At 35.5% G+C, this 13,889-nt stretch overlaps 1 protein-coding gene and 1 pseudogene across 6 annotated transcripts; one reads left to right on the plus strand and one right to left on the minus strand.

Annotated features, from left to right (window-relative positions):
- Positions 1 to 812: 812 nt before the first annotated feature.
- On the minus strand, positions 813 to 9,546 carry LOC142626308 (putative pentatricopeptide repeat-containing protein At5g08490). Of its 6 annotated transcripts, none has more exons than XM_075800127.1 (8): positions 6,228 to 9,546; positions 5,966 to 6,126; positions 5,657 to 5,868; positions 4,000 to 4,646; positions 3,199 to 3,255; positions 2,979 to 3,048; positions 1,807 to 2,061; positions 813 to 1,676 (listed from the first exon to the last, which is right to left on the minus strand). In XM_075800127.1, exon 1 carries the CDS (start codon positions 9,083 to 9,085, stop codon positions 6,464 to 6,466), a length of 2,622 nt encoding a protein of 873 aa, XP_075656242.1. In that variant the 5' UTR covers positions 9,086 to 9,546; the 3' UTR covers positions 813 to 1,676; positions 1,807 to 2,061; positions 2,979 to 3,048; positions 3,199 to 3,255; positions 4,000 to 4,646; positions 5,657 to 5,868; positions 5,966 to 6,126; positions 6,228 to 6,463. The 6 variants fall into 6 exon arrangements, with proteins under 6 accessions (XP_075656242.1, XP_075656244.1, XP_075656241.1 ...); XM_075800129.1 differs by having other exon boundaries at positions 4,000 to 4,453; positions 4,559 to 4,646; positions 5,966 to 9,546; XM_075800126.1 differs by having other exon boundaries at positions 813 to 983; positions 1,066 to 1,676; positions 5,966 to 9,546.
- On the plus strand, positions 1,787 to 4,607 carry LOC142624813 (VQ motif-containing protein 31-like; annotated as a pseudogene).
- Positions 9,547 to 13,889: the final 4,343 nt, after the last annotated feature.

The following is a 13,889-nucleotide window of genomic DNA, read 5'->3' on the forward strand; positions in this document are numbered from 1 at the left end:
GATTTACATAAGGGAAACTCATTTTAGCACACGTCGAAAGTAATGCACAAGTACTTTCTCCTCCTTTTTTTTTTTTTTTTGATGAATAAGTACTTTCTCCTATTGGGAATTAGCTATGGTTTTAAAAGTAGAGGAAACACTGCTGATTGCTTCTCATTTGTCGTGTTTTTATGAGCAGTTTTTCAAAGTCTTATAGGTAGAACTACACTTCAATCAATTTTTAACAAGAAGCCAAGAGCACACACCAAACACCATCGTGTCTTAAGAGCATTTTATAATAAAAAATCCCTACTTTTAGCAAAAAGCTGCATCCATGATCCAACAGCTAGATCCTAGAGAAGTTCCATCAAAGCTGTCTTAAATGATGTATAAATCACATTGCTAACATGATGTCTGTACACCAAAAATTTTTCTTGCTTTACAACTCATGTAAATCACTTTAGGAAATTGTTCCACACTGCAAAGTGCACAAATCGATACACAGCACAAAATTATGCGTTCAAAACATGATTTTAATTAAAAATTTCAAATAGTAAAATCTTGTTTTGAAAACAAGATTTTATACTTTAACTAAAATCATGTTTTGAACTCATGATTTCAGCTGATATGGTACACACACCAGTGAGTAATTAACAGGCTCAGTTACTTTAGTATACATGACAAAAAGGACAATATTCCATAGCCTATTCTAGTTTTAGAACTAGTCATTTATCAGAATAGCATGCAAATTCACAACCTAGTGCGCAATTGAACAGGAGTTCAAAGAATGCATTACACTTTGAATTAATTCTACTATAGAGTGGAAACTGCTAAAGAAACTATATAGTAAGTTAGTAATATACAACAATGCTTACAAACTGTAATTACAATTCCAGCATTAGCGTCACACAATTTCGGTGGACATTGCGAGTAATCAATCTCTCAAATATAGCATAAAGGTCCTTGTTCTCTTGGTCAAATATCTCATCAGTCTTCTGTAGAGTCTCCAGAAATATAAATAGATGTTGGACACTACAAAGAGATAACAAGGAAAAAAAAGGAGAGAGAGAGAGAGAGAGAATCTACCTCTTTGGTTTGCTTGGGGCATTCAATTCCTTGATATTGGCTAGAAAGGCACCAGAATAATCACAAGACAAACGGCTCTTGATGACAAGAAGAGAAGGGATCAGATGAACAATTGCTTCATTTGAGAAGCCAATAACCTTTTTCTTTTATTGATAACTTACACACAAACCCATTGGGTCTCGAACCCAAGGGAGGATGTACCATTTGAGGTACAGCTCAATGGAAAGAAGCCAAGAACCAAATCATAAGCACAAAAAATTTTAAATTTTGGGTTCCCGGACTGCTATTGCTTCTGGCAATAGTATAAACAAATGTTATCCCCTATATCCAGATCTCTTGTTTAAATAAAAATGTCCAAGTTACAAGAGGACTTAAAACTTTGGTCCACCTCAGGATTGCAAGTACGCTGCAAAATATGGCACTCATGTAATTTCATTGACAAAAGAAGCACCATTTTAGCCATATTGGATGTGTGTATTCATTGTATGAATTCTTGATTTTTGAATAATTTAGAAAGATGTTTTTTAAAAAGTTACTTCCACCATTTGGATCTTAAAACTGTCTTTAGCTTACTTGGCGGAAGAACTCTTTCCCATCAACCTGCTTTCATCCTGAAACAGATTAAACAAGGACTAATGAAACAGTTTAAATAAGGACTAATGAAACAGTTTAATGACCCAATAAATAAAAATTTCCATAAACAATCTTCTTATATAGGTGCATGGGTATGATAGCGCTAACCAGTTTGTCATCCTGAATCAGAGCTTAAACTGAACTGTGATGGCTTGAGAACATAGAAGAAAACATTGAAGACCGATCATCAAATAGGCCTCTTGATGATGAAAATGACATTGAATATTGCCTTGGGGACACAGGTTTAGATGTTCATATTGGGGACGCCAACGCAGAGGCTAGGAGGGGAACCTGGAAGAGTAAGCTGAGGTGTGCTAGTTTGGGATGCTAACAGGAGGCCATGTGATATATGAGGTCTTAAAGCTGCAAGGGTTAGCAAGCAACAAAATTAAGGTTAGAACTGGCGTGCTCAGTTGCAGGGTTTTGAATCCATAAGCAATACCACATATGGCATGCCTACAATGCACATTAATTCATGCAAGACACTTAATTCAATTGACTAAGTGAAGAAACTCTTATATTAGACCCCCTATCTTTAATTTTTAACATGCACATACCATCTGTCACATGATCCTCCACAAATGAATTTCCTACTTCAGACATCTCACTCCAGACTGAAGGGAATCTAGGAGGTGGAACTGTGGCATAATCTTCTCAAACAAAATAGACAGCCTCTTTTAGATTAATGGTTGTACAGATAGAATTATATATACCATAATTTGAACCAAACATTTCACTTTAATATTTGACAAGTCATTGCATTGACATAAGGATAAAAATATTGGTGTAAGTTGCATAAGCCAGCATTTTCAACCCACAAAAAAATGCAGTATGTTTTGCTGGCAAAGTCATCAAATTCCAATTTGTTTCAGTCAGACAAGATATGGAAAATTTTCACAAAGGAATTTAAGACACTTATGGCTTTGGATGATTTAATACATTCATTTTCATTTTTCATTTAGATCAGATGGCAATAATATGCGCAGCTAGCCCTCCCTCACCCCCAAAATCTTCCCCTTCACAGGTTGATTAGACCTCGCCCTTTTAAAAAGGGCTCTTTCCATTTGGCCATAAAGACCAGGAGTGAGCAAATTTTTTCAATTTCAGGCCCAAAAGATTCCTCTGCAGGAATTAAGACCCATTAGTCAGCAAGTTTCATTTCTACGTGCACACAGACACACTGTTGGGACATTATCAACATGATATGCTAATAGATCACCTAGAATCCACTAGTTATAATACAATCAATACAAAAAAGGAATGTAAGAAATATAGAGGACCTCCAATCTGCAATGCGGAAGATAAACTTGAATGGCTTTGTACATTAGAAACAACATCTGGAGGTCCTGCCTGTGGGAAATACCAGATTTAGTGGTGACACAACAGTCAACACCAGCCAGAATATACTAACACATTCAGCTATTTTCATGAATTAGCTACTTTAAACTAGACAAATACTTTTTTAAAAAAACTTGGGAATGCTGGGAGGGAATTACTCACAGAATTTTCATCATCTTCTTGAAGTGATTTCATGAGTGTCTTCCTAAAGACCTTCAACTGCACACATATTTGAAAGAATAAGACCTCGTTAAACCTCAACAAATAAAACCATATTCTACTCTCCTTCAATTATATATACTCTGCATCAACTCTGTACTTTTCAATGGACAAAATTACTGCCAACCAACTCCAGCTCAACTAACACCTCCTTTCCTTTTTAAGTGCTAGATGGAGGGTGAAGTTGTGAGCTCAAGACTTATTGGGTCTATGTAACTTACCAATAAAAAAAATGGACAAAATTTTTCTCCAATTCTGTTTGGAAGAATCTTCTCCAACCCATTATATGACAATTGTCAATGTATATTTTAATCACATGACTTGTTAAATAATTTACAAAAGGGAAAACTTAGATACAATTTCTTATATGTTATATTTTAGGTTCCCTAATGAAATTCAATCATGTGACCTTGGAAAGTTAACTATACACAAGGAAAAATCTATTTACTTTTTTGCTTTTTGTCTCTCTTTTTCCCCATAAAAGCAATAAACTGTCATTCCAAAAAAAAAAAAAACAATGCCACCACCAAAAGACACACATGGTGAATTTAATAAGTTTAGCATATAAGCTACCAAGAACTACGGGAGACCAAAAGACACACATGTCTTGTATTGGTTAATAAGCAACATTGTTGAATTTTATATGTTTTGCTTGTTAAATCACTAGGTCATATAATCATTCAATTCAGCTTGAGATGTCAAAACTCCTATCTACAATGATGCTATCAGAATGAGAACACAAACCAGTTTATAAATGGGTCTCTATTGCAGGATAGAGCCTGATAGAGATGAAAAGCTTGTCAAATGAAGTAGACATCCATGGATAATCAGGGTAACAGCCTGTTGTAAACCTTTAACCACATTCGTACTAACAGAGGCACATACTTTCCAAGAGGTAGTACAGCACTTAACAGGCCCATCAGAAACTAATGCAGCACAAGAAGGGGCAGCAGCAAAGGTCATGGGTGTAAAAAAAGGCCAACGCCCAAGAGAAGGCAATACTCTAGGCCCAAGGTTGAGATAATTAAACCCACTTGCCCATTTAAACCTGGTACATTAACTGGATCAACTGACCAGCATAGCTTCTCCCCCACCAAATCAGGGAACTCTGGTTTTCTTCCAAGCCCCATGATCCCTTCTACAATGTTCTCAAAGCTTTCCATCTTGGAAGAGGAAAAGAATAAAGAATCAGCAATACCTGAATTGAATAGCCAAGAAGAAGAGAAAGCCATCAAAGAGCTGCAATTTATTTGCATTTATCACCACGGTACCGACCAGGATACACTGAACCAGAGTTGCTTACCTTGTGCCCTCTAACATCTCCAAAAACAAGTGAGAAACCAAAATTTTGACAATGCAGCTGATCCTGTTTAGACCTCTGTTTTTGGTGGCTTCAAACCACAGAACATCATGTCACCATATAGAGAGTACATCTTTCGAAAAGAAGAATAACTTCTAAATACCTATTCTCTTCTTCTTTTGCTTTGGGGCGGAGGGGGGGGGGGGGGTTCTCTTTTGGAAACTAATCATCTTTTACTCTTGCTTGATTTTTAATTTGACCTAAAACTACCTTAATAAATTTATTTTTTCCCCACAGCAATAGGCATGAAAACTAACTTTTTGTTATGGAAAATAGGACAACTTAGGTCGTGTTTGAAAATAAAAATGGAGTTGAAGTATGGACCTCCAAATCTCCAATGCAGATTTTAGAGGACTTTGTATTTTGTAGGCTTTAGATTTATTGCTCTAGATCAAGTGTACATTAAAATTCCTGCAGCCAGCCCCATGTTGAATTACTTTGGATAGAGGCATGATCAGTTTTCTGTTGCCTGCATTCAGATCTTGTTGTGATGATCTCAAGCTTAGCAATCATTCAAAATTAACACATTCAAACCTTGCCAACACTTTCAATTTAGCATAATATATTACCAATTGTCCTAAAAGCTTAAACTATCAAGAAATGATGAATTGAATTATTTAGTCATAATTCTAACAATCCCTCTCATGTCTGGGCCTAAACTCCCCCTTAATAAGTGAGGTCCAATACATGGTATTTTTAACAATTTAAATGGAAGGAGAGTGGAGTAAGAGATCAAACTCAAAACCTCCTACTCTGATATGATAATAAATTACCGATTGTTTCAAAAACTTAAGCTATTAGGAAACAGTGAATTTAATCATTTAACGATAATTCTAAAATAGCATATTCCTAAGAGAGCAATAACAAGCAGAATAACAGATGGTAAAAAACAGAAAAACTATGTATTGGGACTGCCTTTAAAAGAAAATACGGGAGCAGTTATAACTATGAAGTAAATTATATAACAAAAAGTTTAGTATTTAACAAATTTTGGTATATCCTATAAGAAGGGTGTATTTCATATTTGCTAAAACGTCTTACCCAGAAAGAGCACATGGACAAGTGTAAAGGACAGGAAAGTGGAGTTTAGAAAGTGTGAGGACTGAGGATAATGCACTTCATGAATGTGTGGAACCATGTTTGGTGAGCATACATCATAACAAAAGAAATTGTTTGATTATGCCTTAACTTTGTAGTTCATTCATCTTTCCCAACTTCCCACAAATGGAATGCCAAGAACCCAATTTGGTATTCTGCATAAAGAGAGAAAATGAAAATTTGAAGATGAAATAAGATATGAAACTCTTAGCAGCTGAAGATCGTGAAAAACTTCATCCCAATGCCTCTGACCTGCCAAGGTGTGCAACTGAAAGGATAACCCTGAGAACTTTCAACAAAATGATTTGACATTATCCAGCTCATCCATAGGGATGCAGAGTGACCCCAGCGATTAAGCTGAAGCAGGCAGTCACACAAGGTCTTCAAAAGCTTACTTGAAATTTGAAACTCACCTACAAAAGGGAAAAGGAGGAGAAGAGTACGCAAGAAAAATTAAAAATGGAAGTTTCCATAGTTAGAAATGTAGCACTTACAGCAGCAAACCATCCCTTACATTTGAGAAAAAAGTTGGACATAACTAAACCGAGTGTGACTGTAGTAGAAGAGTCAATCAGTATTGTCAATGGAGTGGAGTCACTCAAGTAAAGTGATGCATCTGCACCCAAAAGCCACACAGGAATTCGGCCTCAAAAAGCTGCAGGGAATCAAGTCTGAGCTCATTTGCAAAGTAATTCCGCCGGCCTTATGAGTTATGACACCACAAATGCCATAACTAAACCCATAAGTGACTCAAAAATGAATCCGCTCCTTGATCTGTTGATCTAATGTGCTCAATGTAGTGTATATGAGGCTTCTTTGTGGATGAGAAGAGTCCCCAGCAATAAAAACATTTTCCCGCCTCTCCACTTCAATCCAGCTGCATCCTGCTGGCTTTTTCAGATCTCGAGTCCTCATAAGCTTTCTTACTTCTATGACCCCATCCCATCTAGCATCTGCTGCATACAGGTTTGACATCACCACATAGTTCCCAATATTGTCAGCCTCAATTTCAAAAAGACGATCTGCCACAAGACGGCCCAGTTCCACCTCATGATGGGTCCTACAGGCACCTAGCAGTGTCCCCCACACAGTTGCATTAGCTTCAATGGGCATCCTAGCCACAAAAGAATATGCATCTTCTACCTTTCCACCTCGAGCAAGGAGATCCACCACACAGGCATACTGTTCCATCGTTGGCTTTAACCCATGGATATTCTCTATTGAATTGAATATCTTTAACCCTTCATTTACTAGGCCAGAATGACTACAAGCAGATAAAACAGCAGTGATGATAACATGATCAGGCTTTACACATAATTCAAGCATATTAGAGAAAACCATAAGTGCTTCCTCTCCCATACCATGCATGGCATACCCACTAACCATAGCTGTAAACATAACCAGATCCTTATGGGAGCTTGACTGAAAAAGCTTATAAGCATACTTTATAGCACCACATTTTGCATATGCATCTAACAAAGCTCCCTTCAAGTGGACATCCACAAAACAAGCTCTAACTGCATATCCATGACACTGCTTCAGAAAGTGACCTGAGGACATTTGAGCACATACAGGAAGGAAGCTCATGATTGTCACCGCATCAGGCTTCATTCCTCGAGCTTGTAACTCCTGAAGCACATTGAGAGCTTGAACAGGAGAATCATTCTCTGCATAAGCTCGAACCATTAGATTCCAGGTGGTGAGATCTGCATCAGACATCCCATTAAAAATCTTATATGCATCATCATGTAATCCACAAATGACATAACCTGAGATCATTGAGTTGCATGTGATCAAATTCCTTTTCTCCGACAAACTTTGGAAAATCTTGAATGCATATTCTATGTTACCACACTTGGCATATGCATCAAGCAATGCGTTTCCAACGGTAGGTTCAACATCACCTTGTAATAAACTAGCCTTAATTGAATAGCAATGTGTTTCCTTAACCTTGTCTACTCTAAATACAGAAGTACAAAAATGAATTATGGTCAAGATAGTAATGGAATCAGGTCTAATTCCTTCACTGAGCATCCAGTTTAATAGGCCCAGAAATTGAGTATCATACTCACTCCCTACAACAGCATCTAGCATAGAATTCCATGATATCAAGTCTCTCTCAGAATTCATAAAAAATGTCTGAAATGCTGCTTTTACATGGTTGCATTTTGCATAGAAACTAACTAGGGCATTGCCCACTGTTGTATCCTCACGTAGGTAAGGATGCCGAAGAATATAACCATGAATCTCTTTCCCCACATGCAGATTTTGTAAGTGCGCACAAGCAGGAAGAATGCTAACAACAGTTACAGAATCTGGCCCAGTCACCTCTAAAGAGAGTAATTCACAAAACAGGTCCAAAGCTTTCAACCACTCACCATGTGATGCATATCCTGCGATTATGGCATTCCATGAAACCAAATCTATTGATATCATATTCCGGAACAATGACTCCGCTTCTTCCATCCATCCAACTCTTAAGTAGAAGCTCACTAAAGCATTGCAGACAGAAACATCTGCTAGCAATTCAGTCCGCCGCTGTACATAACAATGTATCTCTCTACCAAAGCAGTAGGGAACATCCTTATCTAAAAAAGCACAAACAGGCAGAATATTTGCAATTGTTGCATAATTCGGTTCTATTGGTCCTTTCAACATCCATCTGAACAATTCGAGCGCATCAACCATGATCTTATTCTCGACAAACCCTGCAATAATTGCATTCCACGAAACAACATCTTTGTGATTGATGCTAGTAAACACAGCATATGCATCCTTGCATACTAGCCCACATTTTGCATACAATGATACCAACGAATTCCCAACAAGGGTATCTGTTTCCCATCCAGATTTAATCACATAAGACTGCACACTCTTCCCTGCATATAAATTTAGTAAGCGAGCACACACAGGTAGAGTGGTTGCGATAGTGATAGGGTTAGGTTTTGCCTTGCCACCTGAGTGCATTGCAAAAAACAATTTCATCACCTCAGCATCACATATTCGGGAACCGGAAAATCCAGACAGTACAATGTTCCAATTGACAGGATCAGAGTTACCCATCTGACCAAAAAGTTTCTGACAATCATCAAGCTCACCACATTTGGCGTACAAGTTAAGCAAAGCTTTAGACACAGAGTGGCAGGAAAGATGACCCTGCTTCACAATATGACCTTGAAGAACCTTCCCCAATTTGATAGCCAAGAGGGCAGTGCAGGATTTAAGAATGGCTGCAAAGACTTGGTGATCAGGTTTGTAGCCTGACGAACATCGTGCATTTTGAAGGAAAATAGACAAAGCTTCATTGTGCCTGGCTTCTAAACAATAGTTCCTGATTATGGTGCTCCATGTTCTAAAATCCAGGTGAATCATATCCTCATACAGTTTCAAAAAATCAGAATCATTTATGCAGCAAAACAACTCGTCATTCGTGGTGTTCAAACACTGAATCAAATAGACCCCATTCAGGAAAATGCACCTCTAACAATCATTTCCTCATACACCTTTCGTGCATGTTCGACTAATTGCTTGAGTCGAAAGTACTGATTCAGAGAGATCTAATTTTCACTAAAAAACCAAAAACGCGTTCTGGGTCTTCTTTCTTTGCTATGATCAGTGAAGCAATCATCGAAAAAATAAACAGGAGTAGTTGGATTTTAATATTCAAGGCTGTGACTTTGCTTGTAAAAACTAGTGTTCAATGGGAATGAAGTGGCGGGAAATTGAAAGAGGTACCTAAATCCGTTTCAATTGAAATAAGAACCGTTGGATCCGTTTGTTTCTTTGAAATTTTTGACACCATCACCATCTATAAATTTGTGGGATTATATATGTTTCTGTTACTAGCTCGCTTCAGCTACTAACGTCACCCAACTATTTAAATTAATACTATTCATTTCCATTCTTTTTTTCTTTTTTTTTTTTCATTATTATTCTTAATTTCTATCTTCCATGAATGCCCTTAGCTGCTAGTATGTTTGGCGACAAATTTACAATGGAAGTGCCCGAGAGCTAAGCCCATTCTTGCTCACCATGCAAAGGGCCATTTTGGTACTAGAAAATTATCCAGGCGGTTATAAATACAAGAGTCCGGTTATAAGCCATTCATTTTTTAAAATATTTTCTCGAAAATTAAAAAAGTGGTAAATACTTTTTCAATTTTCAAGAAAATATTTCTAAAAATAATTAATTATTGTGTGACCTTAAAGCACACATTAGCAAAATCCTATATACAATACCATTCCAGTAGTCCTTTTGCCTATTATTCAGCTTTCTTTGTCTTTCCATTAGCATCATTTTTTTTCTCACATTGCTTAGATCTTCAAGGCCAAGGTGCGACTCATTTTCTAATTTTGTTCTCTGTTGTGTGCCATATACTTTGTCATACTCTAAATAATTCGTATCATACTCTAAATAATTCGTATCATAAAGGAGACTCGAGATGTTAGTTTCCTAAATAGTTTGAAAATGATGTTAATTTACAAAATTGTTAGCATGTTGGTGTTAAATTGCAAAAAATTCTTATTCTAAACACCTTACTATAAACAACCATTTATGAGGATTTCAAGCCCGTTTGATACGTATGTTTAAGTAACAGTTTTCAAGTTAAAAGATTTTTTTGGAAATACGTGGGGGTAAAAAGTGCGTAAAAATACATGTAATGTTGTTTAAAAACTAAAATTTTTGTTTAAAATCATGTACCAAACACCCCCCTCATCTAGAGCAAAGAAAATAAGGAATAATTGGAAAGTAGTGGTAGGAAGCACATATGCAAATTCGGGTTTGGGTGCAGGTGAGGTGTGGCGACACGACAATTTTTTTAAAAATAAATTACAAGATACGTTTATTAATAAATTAATAAATATATTTTTATTTATATTTTCTATATATTGTTAAACATTATTTTTTCTTTCATATTATGGTAAACATATAGCAATTTTAGAGCATTAGTAGATAATAAAGTGAGAGATGAGAGAGTCTGAGGGAAAGTTGGACTGTTGGAGCAATGGGTTAGAGAGAGAGAGTGGAAATGGAGAGAATGAGAGAGACTTTGAGATTATTTTAAGATTATTTCTTTAAACTAGGTTGTCAAAACAGTGTGTTTTGATGAATTTAAAAAAAAAAAAATTTATTTCGGCCTGTTTTGAACCGGATTGGGCCACATCGGAAACGGAAAAAAAAAATCGGCCATGAACACTCATCCATATGTATCCGACTTAGGTGCGCCGGCTCAATTGGCACACCCGTGCTTCCTTGGCTGTTATAGCCTTTGTTACTTCAATTAGCACCATTGAAAGTTTTATTCATGTAGGCTATGGAGCGCTTGGAAACTTCAATTGATGCTCGAATGCAATCAATGGAGTCTAATTTGAGCAACAATGCATCTTCTCTAGACAGGTTGGAGTTCTTCGTACGCAAGATTGAACAGATGGTGAAGGAGAACACCAACAAGAAGAAGTAGAGACTTGATTTCAAGGGCATCTGTCTACTAAATCCTTTGTAAAAGACTTTATTTTCTCTATTAGTGATGCACCCTTTTTTCTTATCCCCATATATAATGTTTGCAATTAGAATTAGAATGTAGACCCAAGAAAAGTTTAACTTGGCCCTTTTTTCTGATATGTGTTGATGTGTCCAGATAGTAGTGCAAGAGGAATTATTTTAGCATTAGCTTTGTTTCCTTTATGTATAAAACAGAGTAGGAAGAAAGAGCCGTTCTACCGTACAGTACTTATATAAATCTAAACCATTAATTTAGGGGTCTTTTGATCTTGACCATTCATTAATTTAGTGATCTTTTGTTCCTTACTTAACCCTATCTTCTTCAAAGAAAATATTATACAAAAATATTTTTGAATTTGCTATTATAAATTGTTCATTTTAATGGCAAGGAGCCTTTGGCTTGTGTTCTCTTTTTGCCTGATTATTATGCCTTCTCTGTTTTATGTGGGAGACAAACCTGATAAAGGCTGGTATCATATACTTTGTTATTCTCTCATTCTTTGTGGCTTGAAAATAGAACAAGAGCGAACAAGAAATAGTAATAATCTTATTGAGGAGGTCTTGCAAATTCTGCCCTCCGATCCTCTTGAACAGATCGATGTGGCTCGCAAAATCACATCCATTGCCCTCTCGACACGTGCTTTGCCCTCAAATCTGAGTCGTCCACTCTCTGTGCCAAACTCGTCGACAAGGACTCTCATCGCCGACCTCCAATCCCAGTCAACTCCCTCGACGCTTCCCTTTCCGAAGTCTCTGATAAGCTTGCCCAAGTCGACCTCAATAAGGTTTCACCTAACCCGACCTCGATAAGGTTGCAAAAGTAACTTAATTTGTGCAAGAATACCATATTTCTAATCAATTTTTTTATCATATAAATCTTAGAAAACTGACATCAAAATTTTATTATACTTAAATAATTAATGAACTACTTAAATAATATATATATATATATATATATATATATATATATATATTTATCACATAAGTAATCTTTTTAATCACATAGAATAGATACTACAATATTGGTTATATATATATAAATGATATCACTAAAAGAAGTTAAGAATCTAAATGGTTAGGACTAATTTTAGTGAATTCACAAATATTTAATTTTTTATAGCTTTGTGTCAATTGGTATCAAAATGACTAAACATTCTAAATCAATTATTATTATTATAAATAAAAATATTTTCTCATATTAGGAAGAATTTCATATTTTAAATCAATTATTGTAATTATAAATAAAAATAAATTTTTTTATATAATATATATAAAAATAACCGTTTAAATTCCTCTAATATAAACAATTAATGTATAACCATATATAATTAATATATACAGTTACTTCATTAGTTAATTCAATAAACTAATACTATTGAAAACTTGATAGTAAAACTATTAGAGCTAGTTTAGGCCCCCAATTGTAGAAAATCTACTAGAATAGGGGATTTTGTGATTTGCTTGTTGTACACACAATTTTCGTAAAAGAAGAATCACACGGTCACGAAAATAGTGTAACATATTATCAATTTATATTGATTTGTATATATGTGAGTACAATCCTCTGTATGACTCTTTATAATAAAAGAATACAATAAAGTTCCTTTGATTTGATCTCCAAAGAACTTTACGATTTGAAGGGCGAAGCTTGATCTTGAATTGTACTTTGATATCTCAAAGTTGGATGTATTTGAGTTTTGATTTGAAGTTGAGGGTTGTTGGCTTGATCTCGATTTAAATTGAAGGAAAATCCCTACTTTGATTTAAAGAAGTAGGAATGAACTTGATTTTTGAGGGAGCAAGGGTGTTCTTTTGGACTTGGAGATGACTCTCTATTTTGATAGAATGTTAGTAAGGTTTTTTTTTTTTTTTTTCTCTCTAAATTTACATCCCCTCTTTCTCATACAAGAGTGCTCTATTTATTGGCAACTCAATAGTATTTTATTTGGAATTTTCTCTCAGCATTTATTGAGAGTTAATTATGAATTTAATTTAGTTTTTCATTTAATAAGAACCTTCAATACGAGTCTTTTCTTTTGATATTGCCACATGGCTTTCTTCATTTGATGTTGCCACATGGCTTGATTTTATTTGCTGATTGTCCACATCATCGATTGAAAATTAATTTGATAAAAAATACTCGATCATGATCAATTGGACGGTTGTGGATACTATTGGGGTTTATGCCCTAAAATTCAATTTATTAGCATGTCATAAATAATTAAATTGTTTAGTTATATGAGATTATTTATAAATGAACTAATGGGACATTATCTTAGTTCATGAGATGCATTGTATGTGATTTATGTGATTTAGTCACAGAATATGTAAATCACAAGTTCCTTGTAAACTCAAAATGTAGTTCATAGTCGGTGATGAAATTGAGCGTTTCATCTGCGAAGACTATAACATATCAATTAAGATGATTTGTCTTGATCATGGAAATAGAGATTTCTAGTTGGTATGTTGATATGTTTTAAGAGTTAAGACATATTGAACTAGACCGCTGTGAGATTTATTATTCTCCTAACGATTGTCAATGAATAATAAATCTCACGACTTATATTTACATGAACTCTTAATCCTGAGAGAATAATGGACCTGATCATGAGATGTAGGTTGCTTTGATATATCAGGAGTGAGATCTATTAGTCACGGTTAAAATCTTAGTATG

Source organism: Castanea sativa, chromosome 2, assembly GCF_040712315.1.
Source record: "Castanea sativa cultivar Marrone di Chiusa Pesio chromosome 2, ASM4071231v1".
Classification (NCBI taxonomy): domain Eukaryota; kingdom Viridiplantae; phylum Streptophyta; class Magnoliopsida; order Fagales; family Fagaceae; genus Castanea; species Castanea sativa.

Excerpts from the sequence above, each read along its gene's own strand:
- LOC142626308 (XM_075800127.1), bottom strand. The coding sequence starts at position 9,085 with ATGATTCACCTGGATTTTAGAACATGGAGCACCATAATCAGGAACTAT.